Raw genomic sequence first — 20316 nt, forward strand, 5'->3', positions numbered from 1 at the left:
AAGCAAATGACATTATAATGTCATACTATGTTCACATACTTAACCTACCCGGATTTGGTCTAGTGGTGAACGTGTCTTCCCAAATCAGCTGATTTGGAAGTTGAGCGTTCCAGCGTTCCAAGTCCTAGTAAAGGCAGTTACTTATATACATGGATTTGAATACTAGATTGTGGATACCGGTGTTCTTTGATAGTTAGGTTTCAATTAACTACACATCTCAGGAATGGTCAAACTGACACTGTACAAGACGACTACACTTCATTTACACTCATATATATCATCCTCTGAAATAATACCTGAATGGTAATTCCCAGAAGCTAAACAGAAAAAAGAAGAAGAAAAAGGTTCACAGTGAAAGTACATTCCACAGTTTCAATTTTGTTGTATCCAACATGAAACTAGTAAAATATGATCATCAATGAAGATTTACCACAACCTAGGAATTAAACAGTTACGGCTACAACTGCTTAATTCTAGATTTTGTTAAATTTGGCTGAATTTACTTTAAGAAAATCTGAAAAGAAATCTATTCAAAAAAAAATGACTGACCGTGGTTTGAACATACAAAATTAAAACTTATTAATTATTAAAAATTTTCTTAATATATCCACTAACCAATTGCTCTAGCTGAAAGATATAACAATTTGTATCCATTGTTCTTAATTTTTGTGAAAAGTTTTGCAACTCCACTCTGAGCCCAATCTTTTCCCATTATTGGTAAGATGTGACCAAGAACATCAGACCTGAAAATAAGAATTATCCACAAATATATTAGATTAGATACAGTGAATTAGAAAATCGCAATAAATACTTTTAAGGAATCAAATATCAGTACGGAAAACAAAAGATACACAAATGGAAAATAGATTCACTTGCAAAACTTCAATATTAAAAAACAAAATAAAATTTTAATGTACCTAAAAAGATAGATAATCACAAATTTAAATATACAAAAAAAATAATGAAAATCTCATATTAATTTATGAGTGCTGCTATCTGTTGCAGTTTTTATAAGGCAATCTCTCTCAAACACTGTCTGATGGTTTTCTCAAATTGAAACTTTGTATTTATATATGTAATATTTTTCTAATATAATTAATATTATGACATTTTTATTCACTTTTAATATTTTTAAATGTGTGTTAATATCAGAAAATAATAATGATTTTTAGATAGTCTGCCGTATTACCCAAACCTAATTTATTATTTTTATAATTTCTAAATTTTCAGGAAATCAAGTTTCAAAGGATTTGTTTGTTTTTCCTACACATTTTCATAAAATGGTCTTATAAAAACTGTAATATATAGTAGCAATTGTATAAATTATTATTAGTATTTTTATTTTTAATTTTTATTATTCAATTACAGAATTATTTCAATCATGACTTTCATAGTAACAAATGGTATCATGACTTTCAAACCACTTTCATGGTAACAAATGTGTTTTCTCAACCTTCTGTGTTAGATAGTTTATTTTAATTAATAAAAAAATATATATATACCCAGAGTGTTTCTAAAATGGTGGGCTGGTTATACTTTTTCAGATTCTACTTGTAAAACTAAACAAAAAATATACTTAGGAAAAATGCCAATTTCTCCTTCACTCTTCCCATCCTCAATTTTGTTATTATTATATAAAAATTTATATCTCAAGTTCGGATAGACGAATCACATTAATATTTGGTAAGCATCTTTGTAATAAAGTTTTAAAAAATCAGGACTTAAATACCTTCAAAAATTACAAAATGGCGATGATGTTTATTATTCAATCTGTTATATCTCCAAAAATATTAGTTTTATTGAAATTTATGTTATTTTACTTGGCATTTATAGACCTGGAAAAGGCATTCGATAACGTAGACTGGAATAAAATGTTTTTATTCATTTTAAAAAAATTAGGGTTGAAATACAGAGATAGAAGAACATTTACAGGAACCAAACAGCAACAGTAATAATTGAAGAACATAAGAAAGAAGCCGTAATAAGAAAGGGAGTGCGACAAGGATGTTCCTTATCCCTGTTACTTTTTAATTTTTACTAGCAGTTAGAACTAGCAGTTAATGATGTTAAAGAACAATTTTGATCCGGAATAACAGTACAAGGTGAAAGGATAAAGATACTACGATTTGCTGATGATACAGTAATTCTAGCTGAGAGTAAAAAAAATTTAGAAGTAACAATGAATGGCATGGATGGAGTCCTACGCAAGCACTACCGCATGAAAATAAACAAAATGAAAGTAATGAAATATAGTAGAAATAACAAAGATGGACCACTGAATGTAAAAATAGGAAGAGAAAAGATTATGGAGGTAGAAGAATTTTGTTATTTGGGAAGTAGAATTACTAAAGATAGACGAAGCAGGAGCGATATAAAATGGCGAATAGCACAGGCAAAACAAGCCTTCAGTCAAAAATATAATTTGTTTACATCAAAAATTAATTTAAACGTCAGGAAAAGATTTTTGAAAGTATATGTTTGGAGCGTAGCTTTATACGGAAGTGAAACTTGGACAATCGGAGTACCTGAGAAGAAAAGATTAGAAGCTTTTGAAATGCGGTGATATAGGAGAATGTTAAAAATCAGATGGGTGGATAAAGTGACAAATAAAGAGGTGTCGCGGCGAATTGATGAAGAAGGAAGCATTTTGAAAATACAGTTAAAAGAAGAGAGGCCACATATTAAGGCATCCTGGAATAGTCGCTTTAATATTGGAGGGACAGATAGAAGGAAAAATTGTGCAGGCAGGCAACATTTTGAATAAGTAAAACAAATTGTTAGGAATGTAGGACGTAGGAGGTATACCAAAATGAAACGACTAGCAGTAGATACGGAATCTTGGAGAGCTGCATCAAACCAGTCAAATGACTGAAGACAAAAAGAAAATTATGTTATTTACCAAAATAATAAGCGTTTTATTTTGAACAAAATTACATTTTATTTATTTTAAATCGGTTAACAAATAGTTGAGTTACGGGAGAAAATTGATGTAATTTTGTGTCGTAATTATTGGCTTTATTATTGTGAGAAAGTTATTACTTAGTTCTATACTAATTTACAATATTAGAATTAACAATAAATAAAAACAATTAACATTTCCTCGAATTGAACGTTAAGTGGAGAACATGAAAACAGAGAGATAATTAAAACATTAATTTTCTCCCATAACTCAAGTATTCGTTTACATATTAAAAAAAAAAAAATGTCATTCTTAACCAAGGAGTTTTTTTTTTGTCTTCAGTCATTTGACTGGTTTGATGCAGCTCTCAAAGATTCCCTATCCAGTGCTAGTCGTTTCATTTCAGTATACCCTCTACATCCTACATCCCAAACAATTTGTTTTACATATTCCAAATGTGGCCTGCCTACACAATTTTTCCTTCTACCTGTCCTTCCAATATTAAAGCGACTATTCCAGGATGCCTTAGTATGTGGCCTATAAGTCTGTCTCTTCTTTTAACTATATTTTTTCAAATGCTTCTTTCTTCATCTATTTGCTGCAATACCTCTTCATTTGTCACTTTATCCACCCGTCTGATTTTTAACATTCTCCTATAGCACCGCATTTCAAACGCTTCTAATCTTTTCTTCTCAGATACTCCGATCGTCCAAGTTTCACTTCCATATAAAGCGACACTCCAAACATACACTTTCAAAAATCTTTTCCTGACATTTAAATTAATTTTTGATGTAAACAAATTATATTTCTTACTAAAGACTCGTTTCAGCTGTGCTATTCGGCATTTTATATCGCTCCTGCTTCGTCCATCTTTAGTAATTCTACTTCCCAAATAACAAAATTCTTCTACCTCCATAATCTTTTCTCCTCCTATTTTCACAATCAGTGGTCCATCTTTGTTATTTCTACTACATTTCATAAGCTTCTAACATTCCACGCTCCGACTCGTAGACCAAGGAGTATGATGTGAAAAAAATATTAAGATCCTGTACATATTACCTTTACAATAAAATAATTCTAATACCTTAAAATAAAAATAAAAAATTTACAACAAAATAAAAAATACTAACTTTGTTATGGTTCCATCGATATCAGACACAACTATTTTATCATCGTATCTCCATCTGAACAAGAAACATTTGCAACGGCTGGTTCCTTGGTATGCAGTGGTAACACTAAATTCAACTTCATTGGCTCCTTCTCGCAAATTTAATTTGGCCTAGAAATTAAAACAAAAATATATCTAATAAAAAATCTTATAACAAAGTATACCTTAAACAAAATTAAACCTTTTATTCTATCTGGTACGTAATAAATTATATAGATTACGTCTGGAATGTGTAAGTATACTACTTCATAGATAAAAAAAAAGCTATCCCAGCATTTGCTGAATGGATCAAAAGAAACCAATGTAAAACTTTACTGAGAGCAACAAATTATTAATTATCATATTATATGTTTATACATTTTAAAAGACCACATTATTACATTTTTTTAACAATTTAAATGCAGTATATACACTATATACAAAATAAATCACAATTCACAAAACACTGATCCAGGTGATAATAACATTTTTCGCCCCCCGAAACAAAAAATTATTTGAATATATATTTAAGTATACATTAAAAGAGATACGTAAAAACTCATTAACAGAGTAATATTTATCAAAGAAAGAAAATCTTTAATTTTATTTTAAATGAATTCCTAGGATGATCTTTTTAAACGGTTTAAATATCTATTAAAAATGTTGACGTTAGAATAATAAAAACTTTTCTCATAAGCCAAATTATTGTACTGAGTTACAGGAAAACAGTTCTGTTGTCTGGTTTTATAAATATGAATATGTTATTTTTTTTTAAGAATAAATGACAATTCTTTGTAGCAATGACTTCATATTCATAAATATACACAAATATATGAGGGCTGTTTTTTTTTTCAACCACAGATCGTGCATCTAAGTAAACAAGAGAAAAGCAGGAGCCAGGTCTGCGCATTGTGGTGATCCACCTCACCAAAACCTCTGCAATTTCCGGCTCCATTGCATCAGTCTGAGGTGAGCTATAAGCAATTGAACATGTCGGCTACAATCAATGCTCCCACCAAGTGTGAGTTGTGAAGTGCGATAAGTCTTCTGCAAGCAGAATGATGTAGCGTTGCTGAAATCCAACGCAGAATGAGCCTAGTGTGCGGTAAAAACTTTACGGGTGATGGCAATGTATGGAAACGGTGTAGTAAATTTAAAGGCCGAACAGATATCCATGACAAAGGTGGGCAAGGATGCAAGTCTGTCACTACTATACGCCTGGTTGAGTATGTTGATGATTTTATCCATAACAGAGGTTTACAATAAGCGAGAAATCCCAGAAATTTCAAGGTCTTCTCTATACACAATTATGACTAAAAACCTACAATACCAGAAACTGTGTGCATTTTGGGTCCCAAAAACATTAAAGACAATCACAAAACGCAGCGAATGGCATCAGTCTTAATGTTTTTCATGGATTACAATAATGAGGGTGAAGAGTTTTTTAAAGTTTATCATTATCGGTGATAAGACTTCAATCCAGTATGACAATCTAGAAATCAAAAAACAGTCTAAGCAGTGGATGCACATTTTTTCTCCAAAAAAGTTCTAACACTGACCGCAACAGGAAAACAATGGTTACATTTTTTTGGGACCAAAAGGTATTTTGCTGATGGACATCATGGAGTAGAGGACAACAATAAAGGAAGTTTATTTTGAATCTTTACATTGCCTCTGCAGAGCGATCCAGGGGCATGTTCTCATCCAGCATTGTTTTGATCCACGACAATGCATAACCACACTGTGCCAACATGATGCGCTTTCTTAAACAATTCAAGCGGGAAGTTTTCAACCATCCACCATATAGTCCAGATCTAGCACCTAGCGATTTTCATCTCTTTCAAGAACTGAAGGCACGGTTAGGTGGATATCGCTTCACCACCAACGAAGAATTTCAGGAGGCTGTGAAGACATACCTTATCTCACTGGGAGCAAACTTCTTTGAAGAAGGCATCGGAAAGCTGGTGTCACGATACGACAAATGCCTCAATCATTTCGGCAATTATGTAGAAAAATGAGTTAGATATTACTCAACTTTTAGTAATAAAATTGTTATGTCAATGTGTCTATTTTTTATAGCCCATCGAAAGTTGAAAAAAAAAAAACAGCCCTCATATGTTAAAATTTTATTTTACTACTATTGTGTCCAAAAGATTCATATGTATAGTTTCAAATAAAGATCTGACAACCCATTTTTGTATCTTGAAAACAGTTTTTTTTTGTTTTTTTTCTGGCCACACAACAAAGTGTTATCAGCACCCGGACACAATATTACTATAGTAAATAGTTAAGTTAATAACTCCAAACTTAAAAATTAAATAAAAGTAATATAAAACAATTAAAACGTGCAAATATGTAACAAAAAATATTCCTCATACAGTACAGCATTGATGTAAAATGCCTATGCCATGTGATAAAAGTGAAATCAAGCACGTTCTGATTTTTAAAGCGCCCCAAAAGATGATATACTTCTCATAGGAATAATAAATAAGCATCTTAATAATTATTAAGATGCTTCAGAGAAAATCAGTATGATTTGATTATACTACAAAGAATATTAATTTGAATATCGTACGAGGATCTCTATCTAACAAACTACCCACAAATTTCACATGGGCAACAGAAGTACTATTGTTATCATTAAAGAGAATTTTATATAAGGAACTTTATGACTACCTGAGAAGCAAAATACAATGGTTCTATCCTACTTAAAGCCGCATGGTTCTAAAATGTCTAAGAATAATTACACTGATAAACATAATTTTTGTTTCCTAACATGTGATACATGATTTTAATCTGTTTTTTGATGCTGAAAACAAATATGAACTCGAATTATTCTATCACCCACCATATTTATGAAAAATTTTTTTAATTTAAATTAAACGATTTTTTTCATTTTTCAATGTACAGTTAGCATTTTAAGCTCCTATACTGTATTTTGTTACCTCATTTTTTACTATTTAATTTTGTTAACATAATTTATAAGCTATAAATAAACAATACTAGATAAAGAATTAAATCCTCATAGTCACATATTATGACATCATATCTAATACTGAAAAGTGAGCCTTCATGGACAAGAATTAATCATGTCTGTGCAGGTCAAAACATGTAGCTGAAAACACAAGTGTGTTATTTGTATTAAGCACTGGATTTAGGAATGAATTAATTTTGTTCAGTGTTATTGCTGTCTTAAGTTTGTTAACAGTCCAATGTCATAATGCTTTGAAATTGTGTAAATGATGTGGATGCCTTTTGTTATGTATGTGGTGAGTTTACTGTAAAATCAAATAGAAAAAACCCAAATTAAAAAAGCTTATAATTTGCACTTTCAGTGTAAAATTGGTGATCAGGATAAGACGAGGGCTCCTCATATAGTATGCACTAATTGTTCCGTATATTTAAGAGGTTGGCAGAAAGGAACACGGAAGGCCATTTGGTATACCTATGATTTGGCATGAATACTTTTGTTTAACAATTGTCTGGAATTTCTAAAAAATCTAAACATACTGTAAAATATCCTTCATTGTAATCTGCAATCAGGCCTGTACCTCACAGTGAAATTATTCCAGTTCCTGAGCCACCCCTGAATGTATGTCTTGAAAGCAGCAATGAAGAATCAGGCAGTACTGAAGAAGACAACAATGATTTTGATTTTGAATTATCTTCCGATAAGCTACATCTTATATTGCAAGGTGAACTAAATGACTTGATTAGAGGTTTAAATTTAACAAAAAATCAAGCTGAACTGTTAGAATCAAGACTGCAAGGCTGAAATTTACTTGAAAAAAATACAAATATTTTGGGCTTTCAAAGCCGACAAAACTTTCACAGTATTTTATCGATAAAAATAATTTTGTTTATCGTACAAATATTGATGAGTTATGTTGCACTTAGCACAAGTTCATAAACCTGGCGTCTTTTCATAGATTAGTCCAAATATAGTTTAAAAGTGGTTCTTGTACACAACGGTAACAAATATCCTTCGATACTAATCGCTTATAGTATTAATTTGAAAGAGACATACAATGTGATGATGAAAGACGTTCTTGAGAAAATAAATTATAAAAAACATAGCTAGAACATATGTGTTGATTTGGAAATTATAGCTATTTTGTTAGGCATGCAGTTAGGCTATACTAAGTACATGTATTTTCTTTGTGAATGGGACAGCCGAGCTAGGAATAAACATTATGTTACCAAAGAGTGGAAGAAATGAGACAACTTAACTCCAAATGGGAAAAATATGAGCCCTTAGTTGAACCGAAAAAAATATTTTTACCCCCTCTCTATATCAAGCTAGGACTATTGAAAAATTCTGTAAAAGCAATGAAGAAGGACAGTCCCGGATTTTTGTACATCAGGCAGAAATTTCTGAATGTAAGTGAAGGAAAAATTAAAGAAGTAATATTTGTTGGCCCTCAAATAAGAGAGTCGATCAAAGATGATGTATTTAACTCGATGTTAAATAATGTAGAAAGTGCAGCTTGGGCTTCATTTAAAGATGTGTTCGGGAAACAAAATTCTGACAATTACCACGATAGTGTTAATAAACTTCTTACTTCATACAGAGCTACAGGATGTATGTGTCTTTGAAAATCCATTTCCTCCACTCACATGTGGATTTTTCTCCGGACAACCTTGGAGACTAAGTGATGAACAGGTGAACGTTTCCACAAAGACATTTCGATGGAAAGCCGCTATAAAGGGAAATGGAATAATAACATGCTAGCCGATTACATTACTGTTGGATATTAATTTGGGATGTGCTGAGGCTATTTATAAAAGAAAATCATCGGGGAAATCATTCTAACACAGGTATGGCCATGCAAAATTATAAATTTTATAGATTTTAACTATATTTTCCATTAATTTTTTTTGAAGTGTAATTTATTTAAAACTAAAGGTGATAAAAAATTATATTTACAGATCTGTAATGTACACAAAAAAGCAATTCAAGAAATGGTATATCACACTTAAACATTAAAAATGTTTTTTTTTTGTCTATCAATGTTATTTGAACTGTTAACATATACTTCAAGTCCCTTTGAATACAGATCAAGTTGTGCCATCTATCTGCAAAGAATCTGCCTGTTTACAGATTGTGAGATATGACCTAGCAATCTGAAGACAGTTTAGATAACCAGCCCCTCTGATACTGTAACTACTTAATTTTTACATCAGTAAGAAATAAATGAAATAATTTACTGATATCACATGAAGTTTAAATTATGTATGCTATTTAAAATATTTTATAAAAACTAAAATTGCTCAGTAGCCAGCTATTTTTTATCAACCTATGGTGAAAGTATGCTAATAACATATACTTCTCAAAAAATGTTAGAACTTTACTTTTTATAATTTCATAAAAATTAATTGGCCTGTAGTTTTTTTAATTGACTAATAATTTTTTTTTTAAATTATGTGCAGAACCTCTCTTAAGAAGGGGAATAACAAAAAAAAAGTCTTAACGTTCATAGGAAATACTCCATTGTTGAAAAATATTTGTTAATTAAAATTAAGAGATAATATAAGCATTTATGACTTTCTTTAAAATCCTGGCAGGAATTTCATCAATGCCCACCGAATATTTACTCAAAAGTAAAGTCTATTTAATCATAAGTTTTTGTAATTGTACACATCAAATATGATTGAACAACATAATAAACAAATCTAACTGTTAATATCTACCACACATAAGAAACAGAAAAAAACCTGCCAAATTTTTTTCATACGTTAACAAAAGATAAATTTTTAATATAGTTATTCAATATCACAAAGGCAGCACATAATAGCTTTTATAGACTATTTCTTGATCACGTAAAAATTAAAAATGTTAGTTTCCGCTTTGAATTTCAGCTATTAGCATTTGAAATATTTGCCGCTGAAAACTACAAATGTTGAATATTCTAGAAAAAGATTATAAAAATACATAAATTAAAAATTAGACAAAAATAAGTAAATGAACAAAGCAGCGTAATTTTGACCAACAAAAGCATTCAGCAAGGATTTCATTATTCACTACATTTGATTCAAATAATCATCTGAGATTCTGTTTTTTACGAATATTGCTGTTATAACCTATCATTTAGGTGTGACATGCACCTGAAAATAATCTACAAATTATACTTGTTCGTATTTTTTTTTTTTTTAAACTATGGTTTTGATTAAAATCAAGCAAAAGCTTATAAGATATATATAAAAATTTAATTAATAAATAAAATCGAAGTGAAAATGTAAAAGTAGTGGGCAACTACTTTGTCTTAATGAGTTACAACTTAAGAACTTTAACAATTTATTAAAGCTAGTAAAATACGAGGGTTATTTTTTTTTCAAGGTCCGATCGTTCGCGAAATAAAAACCCGTGCAAAAATCAGATGAACCTTTGCGCATATGTGTTGCACAGCATCTCTAGTATGGCCTTCAATCACACCGCGTCACTTTGTTTAGTTCTGAACACGCAGCTAGCACATAAACATGTCTACAACAATAGTCTCCCACCAAGTGTGAAGTGCATGCGGTAATTCGATTTCTTCAGGCTGAGGGGTGTAATGCGGTTGAAATTCATAGACGAATAAGTAATGTGTACGGTGAAACTTCAATGAGTGACAGCAAAGTGCGACAATGGTGCAGGAACTTTAAAGCAGGACGTGCAGATGTTCATGATCCAGGCGGTCAGGGAATGAAGCAATTGTCAACCGATGATCTCGTTGAGGGAGTGGATGAGACGATTCGAGAAAATCGTCGGTTCACAATTTCTGTATTGAGCGATTCGTTTCCTGAAATTTCAAGGTCAGCTCTCTACACCATTGTGAATGAGAGACTTCAGTACCGCAAACTGTGTGCGAGATGGGTTCCAAGATGCTGTCGACCATCACAAAACAATGAGAATGGACACCTCCCTAACGTTTCTCCAGTGCTACCGCAATGAAGGAGAAGATGTTTTGAACAAAATTGTCACAGGGAACGGGACATGGATCCATTTCGAAACTGAAGAAACAAAAGAACACTCCAAACAGTGGATGTATTCTCATTCTCCCAGTAAGCCAAAGAAGTTCAAGCGAACCTTCTTTCAACAGAAAGTGTATGGCTACTGTGTTCTGGGACCGGAATGGAGTACTCTTGGTGGAATTCATGGAACGTGGCATGACCATCACTGCAGTCTCATACTGCGTGACTCTTCAACGTCTACGAAGGGCAATTCAGAATAAGCGGAGAGGAATGTTGTCATCAGGCATTGTCTTTCTCCATGACAATGCTCGGCCGCACACTGCAGCCGTAACAAAGAAGTTCCTGCAGCGTTTTCGAAACACTGACTAGGAGGACAACATTTTGGCACAGACATCGAGCTGCGGACCAGGGTAGAAACATGGCTGAAAATACAGGCAGCTCTGTTCTATGATGAGGGTATTGGAAAGTTGGTACCACGCTACAACAAATGTCTAAATCGGAATGGTAACTTTGTAGAGAAACAGCGTAACTATGTAAGTACTTGTTACAAATAAAGCATTCTTTATTTTCACTGTGGTTTTAATTTCGTGACCGATCGGTCACAAAATTAAAACCTTGAAAAAAAATAACCCCCGTATTAAAAAAAGGAATAACAATAATAATAATAATAAAATAAACACATTTCATTTACTCACAATTTGCTCAGAAGACAGTCTAAGTGTTTTACGATATTTATCAGACTGAGATCGAATTGGTATAGTTAGGCCAGAAGCCTTAGAGTGGCGTTGACCAGGGTCCGTTTCAGATTCTGAATCGGAGGATGTAGACCCGGAATATACTCTATCACTGAAAACGAAAAATACAGAAATTAAGCAAAATCTTCAGACTGTACAACTAATAAAATACAAAAACTAATAAATAATGAAATAAAGAATGCTTACTAAACTCCTTAAGAGCATGAATAGAAAAAAATAATAACATAAATATGAGTATATAAAAAAAAGTTAATAAGGAATGAAAGAAATAATTTCCCATTCTATTAAGATTTATTTTTAATATTATTACAAGATGGTATCATAGAAATAGTAGTAAAATTAAGGTACACAATAACTTGATTTAGATTTAATTTCCTAAATTATGTATGAAATATAACTATTTTAAATTTAATAATTATAAACAAGAAAAAGGTCTATGTATGGCATCTCTACTTTCCACAATTTTAGCCGATGTCTTTATGAATGAACTAGAAAACACCCTGCTATCCAATATAATCAATAAACATCAAATTATTTTATGAAAAAGGTATGTAGATGACATTTTAATAATATACTCGTATAATCAACAATTTAATAATGAAGAACACATAAACTGAAGAAATAAATTTCTTAAATAATAATATTAAATTCACTTTAATCAGAAAATAATAACAGCATAGACTAATTGGACGTAAGATTTAACAAAAATGTTATTACTAATAAAATCAATATAGACATATATAGAAAGCCAACCAAACTGGATACTATAATACATTTCAAATCTTATCATCCTTGGAGTCAAAAAATGGCAACCTTTATTTCACTAATTTACAGAGCGATAAAATACTTAAAACAAAAATAGATAACAATAAACATATAGCTTTAAATAATAAATATGATAATAACTTAATAAATAAATTTATAGCAGAATAAAAAATAAAATAAACATAAAGAACAAAATTAAAATAACAAATAATAATACAATAAATGAATAAAATATAAATTATAATAATATAGTTAAAACATTTAAATTAAAAACAGCAGCGTATACAATAAATAATAAAATATATAAATAATGAGGATCCTTCTATAAAAATAAATCATGATAGTAATTATGATTTAGAAAAACAAGGAATGTGTAGAGTGAATTGTGAAAACTGCGATCTAAAATATATCGGAATGACAAATCGTTCATTCTCCATAAGAATTAAAGAACATATTAATAGTATAATTAAAAATAATAAAGAAAAATCTAATTTCGCTACACATTTTAGAAACGGGACATAATAATAACCCTAACGAATTTACTAAAATATTAGAATACGCTAACAATTATCATAAAACCAGCGTATTAGAAAATTTTCATATATATTTGAATAATAATAAATTAATGAACGAACAAGTCAAATTCGATAATGATATCTTATATAAACAAATTATACAATAATTATTAATTAATAGGTTTGTACTATTTCATTTCATATCTCATAATAGTCGTAAACAACTTATGGACATGACGTTACATTTTTATTAACGTATAACTTATTTTATTAATTGACAATCAACTATTATGAACGTAACAATTTTAACTTCAATTTTAAGCACTTTGATAATTATAATAAAAATTATTTGTAATTTGAAATATTTTATACAACCAATGATTTGTTCTGATAAGATTAATCGACTAAAGAAATAATTTACATGAATCAAAGAATATCATAATGAAACCAAGAAGTCATACTTAGTGTTTTACTCCACTACTCTCTATTTAGCTAGGTGATATTTATCACATATCTAAAAATCACCAAATCGTCATATTTTTCTCTTACTACTTCTTTTATTGGAATGTTTCACAGTTTTCTCCAAACACAAATAATTAAGTTAGACTCTGCTTCCACGTCTCATTCAATTTTTTTCTTTTCAATCTCTGAATGAGACACAGCCACATTAAGGAATTAATAATTAAGATGTTTTTGTGTCTGATAATACTTCCCTGTAAACTATTATAATAATCGGCTAAGATTTTTGGAATAAACTCTTGAGATATATTTTAAGTGCTTTTAGATTTTTTTAATGATTTATCGGTTTTTAATTTTCAGAAATAAAACAGAAATGTAATAAAAAAATGTAAATCTTAAACATAATTATTTGAATAAAAGTGCCTACATAATTATTTTTTCATAATGAAGAGGAATTATAAACTTGCAAATCTATGTAAAAAAAAAACCACCCAATAGAAAATTTAACTGTAATAATAGCCGAATCTTTAACACTCAAATCTTGTATACAACAAATTTAGGGATAAAATTTACTACAACATTGTTAATATGAAATGTTTTCACAGACTGTTTACAATAAATAGTTTTTCAAATAAAAAAAATCTCACACAGCACTTGTAGCACTAAAGAATCCCTTCAATAATTTTATTAAAAAAATTCTACTGAACTTAAAATTTACACAAAAAACAGTCATATATTTTATAACGTTCATAACATTATAAAAATGATCAAATTAGTACAAGCAGTTTAATAAGCTAGCAAAACTAAAATATTAGTAATGGCAATTTCACGACATGAATATAATGGATACTGGATACTGGAAAGGCCAACACAATGATAATTTATTTAAGACTTCAAAAGCTAGCATAACAAACCAGGAAAAATTATGTGTTTTAATTGAAGGATACCACTAAACTGAAGGCAACAGCTGAAAAAATAAAGCCATAATGTTGGTTATAGTAACGGCCTGACTGACTGTACAAGCGACAAATAGGTCTTTGTTCGATTACAGATGAAATTATTTCCAAAGTTTGACTATAGCAGTCATAACAGAAGTTTTATATAAAAAAAAAATAAAATCATATCTGCAAAACCAAAGGCATCATGCCTATAATGCTGTCACTTGATAAGTCTACAACTGGTTGTCTGTATATGACCGATACATCACGCTAACTTGATTGTCCATTGAATAGAAACCTTGTTATTCCATTGAAATACATAAATAACCCGATATTTTATTTCTAGTTTTTTTTACAGCCGACAAATGTTACTGTATGAATGTATCATCATTCACGACGCTGATTTGAAAAACTCGATTTGATCAAGATCAAAACAAATGTGAACAAAGTTTGCTCAAGATCTGGTGTGCAAATAAGGAATGATCATAAAAAGACAATGATTTATGTAATACATATCTTTGTTCGGAGGATATACAACAGAAACTTTTATTTGAAACTATGATGTTGCGGTGACATAAAACAAGATATGATACTTGTATTTTGTCATTTTCTCTGTTCTATGATTTGTTAATGTTTCACAACACTTATCAGCAGTCACAGTAGTTTCACAATTATTAAATTCAAGACGCAAGAAATCCTTTTTGTTCTCCCCCACAAAAAAAAAAAAAACAGCAGCTACAATCTTCTTCACCGAACATTCTTGTTTGAACTTCTTTTGTCTAGGAGAAAATCATTTTGCCATTATCGCATTGACTGCTGCTTTCTTTCAACATTTAAATAAAAATCCAACCATATCCAACAATAATGGAATCAAACAATTAACTACCTTCATTTTTATAACGGCACAAAAATTCTTGTGCTGCAGCAATAAGTTTTTCCTTATGTGTGTCAGTTAACACATCTTCGGCCCTATCTGGTACGCAATTCTTCATAGTGCCAATATGTTTACATTTTAAACTTACCATATATATTGCCTAATATCTACTTACAGAGACCAATTTATTTAAATATTCAGTTCTCACTCATGTTTTATTCCTACTTTTTCATTTATTTTTATTTTTAATTATTAATTCCACAATCTTTTGTTACGTTCTGCAATTTTTCAAGCATTTGTAATAATTCTTCTGAAACCTCCACTTACCACAGGCTATAATTCTCCTTCAATCAACTGTACCTTCTCTCGGCAAAAATTTTTTAATAAACCTATCAGGACAGTTAAACTTGTATCACACATCACCTAAATTATTCCCTACATAAATCTTAACTTTCTGCTACTTCCTCTTTTTTAAACACGATATTTTCAATGATCCACTTTTCAAATTTATTCAATTCACCATAATTTATATGAATTAGCTTTTCCTAATTCACTTGGCCAAAAACACTCGTGGGATCACAAAATTAACATAAATATTTTCAAGCAATACCTCCATTACTTCTTTTTTACTTCCTTGTACAACGTAAGTAAAGTTTTTCAATGGAAATATCCATTTTGACCATCCCTGAATCCATTTTGACTGGTTTTGGTGTGACATTTGTACATACATACGTATGTATCTCACATAACTCAAAAATGATTAGCCATAGGATGTTGAAATTCTGAATTTACGAGTTGTAACATCTAGTTGTGTACCTACCCTTTTTATTGCAATCGACTGGAACAAAAATGTCCAAAAGAGCACAAAATCCAAAAATATTTCGATTTTAAACTTTTTCTTAACCGCAATAATAAGCTCTCATTGATATATCATAAGCGGTACTTATTTTCATCGGTTCCAGAGTTATAGTCAAATAAAATTTTAATTAACAAATTATTTGATCTTACAAGGGGAGGCAGCACATTTGTTGGAATCACACTTCATCTCTTTTTTTTTAACTTTTTTTTTTAATTTAAATATATTGATTTATTAATAATTTATTAACTCTGACTGTAAAAAAAATTACAATAAATAATAATTCAATAATAACAATAAAAAAATCAGAAGTTATTAACAAAATAAAATTTTATGTACTTCTCATTTTAAAAAAATGTGTATATGTAATTTAACAGGCATACAAGAAAGTCATGTAGTGTCCACATCAGATTTTTTTTTAACTTAAAATCTGATCAATCACTGGATACAACCTCTTCTAAACCAAAATTAGACCTGGGCTATATTTTTCAAAAATTTTTTATAACGTGAATTTTACAAAACAGTCTATTCGCATATTGCTACCTGTTGCACTTTGACAATACTAAAGTGTGAATCTGAGTATAATTTCTTTTAAAATTCATTAACTTTAATTAAGTAATGTTAAATGACAAAATATATTAATAATTTTGAAAACTTTTGGTAAAACCATTAAAAACAAAAATAAAATATCCATTAGAGTTAATGAAAAAAAAATCTGATTATCAATAAATAATATGTACCCTTGTTTAGCGGAATGAGGGAATGTAGAATTTGGCTGACTAGAAGAATGCCTAGGAATGTCTTTCGTAGAGACTTTATTCACTTCTGTTTCTGCAGTTGTTTCTGCAACTTCTGTTATATTTACTGCAGTAACTGAGATAGCAGAAGTAGAAGCGGTAATGGTCAGAGGAGTGGTACTGCTGGTAGTACTAGTAGTAGTCGCAGGAGTAGCAGTTGCAGAAGTAGCAGAACTAGTTGCAGTGGTCTCACTCTCAGTTACAACAGCTCCTGCTTCACTGGTTGTTGTAACGTCTATCACACTACTGATAAAAAAATTATTTTTTGTTAAAAATTTTGAATAAGGCAATGCAACAATAATTAATTAAAACAAACAAAACAACAGCTCATAAAGTTCACCAGTATATCACTTTACTGATTAAACTAAACTTTATGTTTAAAAATCTTTTATACCGATGAAATAAAAATAATTTAAAGAAACTATGTCTTTACAAACGTGTTTACTTGCAAGCATTTTAGAAATTTTTCAATAAAAATTATTTATTTACTGAAGGGCGATACCCAGAATCAATTTTTTTTTCTCTACTGTGATAAATGAATAAATTTTGCAATGGTAATCAATCTAAAGCTTCTTCCAAGAATAATGCTCGATATAACAACTTCACAGTAATCTGAAACTGTTTGACTTACACAACTCTCTTTTTTATCTTATTTTTTTTTTTAATAGCATTGTACTCCCAGAAGGGAGCAGCAGGTTGAAAAAACTATAATACTGATGTAGAATACAGGTGAAAAGATCCCGATAGGTCTGAGCACGGATTTCATATTTATAAAATAGTTGAAAAGTAGAAAACTGATGATATAAAAAAACAAGCAAATCGGAAATTAATAAAAAAAAAACAAATTGATCAATAACAATAACACTGGTAAATTACTTCAGAGAAAGTATATATATCAAAGAAAAAAAGAAATTAGAGCCTAAAAACGAGTGTTTCAAACCTATTTATATTGGAATCAGTGGCGGCTCACATTTAGTCATTGTGGAACTGTAGCACTCCGTATTTCCACTTGATATTATTGTTAACATTTAATATAATGAGTCCTTTTTCTTTAATTCTTTCTTTAAACTTGTACAATATATAATCCTTAAGCTAAATGTCAGTAGCCATCCCACAGTTTATGAAAAAGATACAAAACGTTTTGTACGGAACTGTGCGCTTCACAGTTTCAGCAGCGTTTTTGGCTGTTGTGCACATACACATAGGAAGCTGCACGCAAGGAAGAGAGAACTCTCGTTCCCACAGTGCTGTTGGAAGGTAGTTTTTTTTTTTTTACTCCGTGTGTATGGAACGTTCCTTGTTCATTTCCTTTTCTAGTTTAGTCGATGGAAGGAATATGAAAGCGGTCAAGTTGTTTTTTCAGTGGTGATCAGAAAATGGGAGAAAGCAAGGGTACTTTGATCGCCAAATTTGAAAACAGAGAAGGTAATTAATAAAAACTAATATTGTGTGTTTGTTTCTGCGTACATTTTTTTTTTATCTTCAGTTATTTGACTGGTTTGATGCAGCTCTCCAAGATTCCCTACCCAGTGCCTGTCATTTTATTTTGGTATACCCCCTACAGCTTTAACAATTTGTTTTACATATTCCAAATGTTGCCTGCCTGCACAATTTTTCCCTTCTAGAATTCTAGTTAAGAGTTTTGATTCATGACTAATTAAACTAATTGTTCTGTATTCTTCACATTTATCTGCTCCTGCTTTCTTTGGTATCATGACTATAACACTCTTTTTGAAGTCTGATGGAACTTACCCTTTTTCGTAAATATTACATCAGTTTGTATAATCTATCAATCGCTTCCTCAACTCCACTGCGTAGTAATTCTGCAAGTACACCATCAATCCCAGGAGTCTTTCTGCCATTCAAATCCTTTAATGCTCTCTTAAATTCAGATCTCAGTACTGTTTCTCCCCTTTCATCCTCTTCGACTTCCTCTTCTTCCTCTATAACACCATTTTCTAATTCATTTCCTACATATAACTCTTCAATATATTTCACCAAACTATCGACCTTTCCTTTCGTATTATAAATCGGTGTACCATCTCTATTTAACACACTATTAGATTTTAATTTATGTACCACAAAATTTTCCTTAACTTTCCTGTATGCTCTGTCTATTTTACCAATGATCATCTCTCTTTCCACTTGTCAACACTTTTCTTTAATCCACTCTTCTTTCACTAGTTTGCACTTCTTGTTTACAGTATTTCTTAATTGTCGATAGTTCCTTTTACTTTCTTCATCACTAGCATTCTGTGTACATAGAAATTTAAATTAAGCACCACTGGACTATAGTGTTTTTAACCAGACATTTTATTTAGTTATTATCTAATAATACTAAAAAGTATTATCTGTATTGACAGTTTATTACTTATTCGGTTAAACCGAATACAGTTTTTAAACACTATGTGCTAAAAAACCAAGTACCATATTCTTGAATGAGATAAAAGTGTAGAATTAGATTATTATCCTGCTTCCAGCCCTTCTATTTGATTCATCTTTTTCTTTGGTTCTTTTTTATTTTACAGAACACTTTAACCACACGGCCTTGAAAAGGCCCAAAAAAAATTTTTCTGGAGCAACACCCCTACTAATTTTAGCTATGAGCGCCACTGATTGAAATTACTGTACAAATTCTTTGTGTATGTGATACAAATTATATCTTTAATGAAAATACATCGTATCTTAAATGAAAATTTTGCATAAATGCAAATCTATCTGTATAATAAATTTTAAATAGAACATTTAAATTGTATTCTGTTCAAAGAAAATAATGACAGGATTATATAAAAAATAACACAGATACAATTTTTTCTTCAACGATCTGTAATTATAAAATGTACTTTCACTCTATAAATACTTTTTACAAGGTATTGGTTAACAACTTCACAAAAAAAAATTACTCATCATTACTGTCATTAAAGTAGTTTGCTCATTTCAGACTTTAAAAAGAACTCTTTACTTTTCAAGACTTAATTTTCCCCAAATGAGCAAAGCAGATAATTTAAAAAAATTTATTACAAAGAGGCATTCATTCAATAATTAAAGACACAAATAGCTGTGAAGGCAAAACAGTAAGCAAGATGGCTATACTTACAGACAGCTAGTAACCCTTGATGACTTTTGATCAGTTGTTTGAATAAAACTGTTTTGTTTATAAATGCAAAATATCAACAATGCAGAGTCCCTTTGAAGCTTACAAATTACTTGATTAGCATGTGATGCAGTGATTCATCCTTTGCTTTCCAAATGTGAGAAATTCCAAATTTGTTGGTTGGATATTATAAATAATCTTGTACGTAAACACTTAACATTTACTCTCATATAACCTAATATATGGACAAAGTTGTACGAACCACA

General features: G+C 30.3%; 1 protein-coding gene across 5 annotated transcripts in view; it reads right to left on the minus strand.

The window, feature by feature from the left end:
- Lpin (phosphatidate phosphatase LPIN) overlaps nucleotides 1–20316 on the minus strand; it is a 231327-nt gene that overhangs the window by 35952 nt on the left and 175059 nt on the right. For 4 of the 5 annotated variants that reach the window (XR_012754729.1, XM_075353934.1, XM_075353935.1 and 1 more), the window contains exons 12-15: nucleotides 16900–17202; nucleotides 11693–11843; nucleotides 4030–4178; nucleotides 616–743 (exon numbers count right to left, since the gene is read on the minus strand). Coding sequence is in view for 4 of the 5 variants with exons in the window: in XM_075353934.1 (XP_075210049.1) it covers nucleotides 616–743; nucleotides 4030–4178; nucleotides 11693–11843; nucleotides 16900–17202 (731 nt within the window). In the remaining variant the exon portion in view is untranslated. The remainder of the gene's footprint in view (nucleotides 1–615; nucleotides 744–4029; nucleotides 4179–11692; nucleotides 11844–16899; nucleotides 17203–20316) is intronic. The other variant, XM_075353937.1, reaches the window with a different exon arrangement.

Source organism: Lycorma delicatula, chromosome 1 (genome assembly GCF_047948215.1).
Source record: "Lycorma delicatula isolate Av1 chromosome 1, ASM4794821v1, whole genome shotgun sequence".
NCBI classification, from domain to species: domain Eukaryota; kingdom Metazoa; phylum Arthropoda; class Insecta; order Hemiptera; family Fulgoridae; genus Lycorma; species Lycorma delicatula.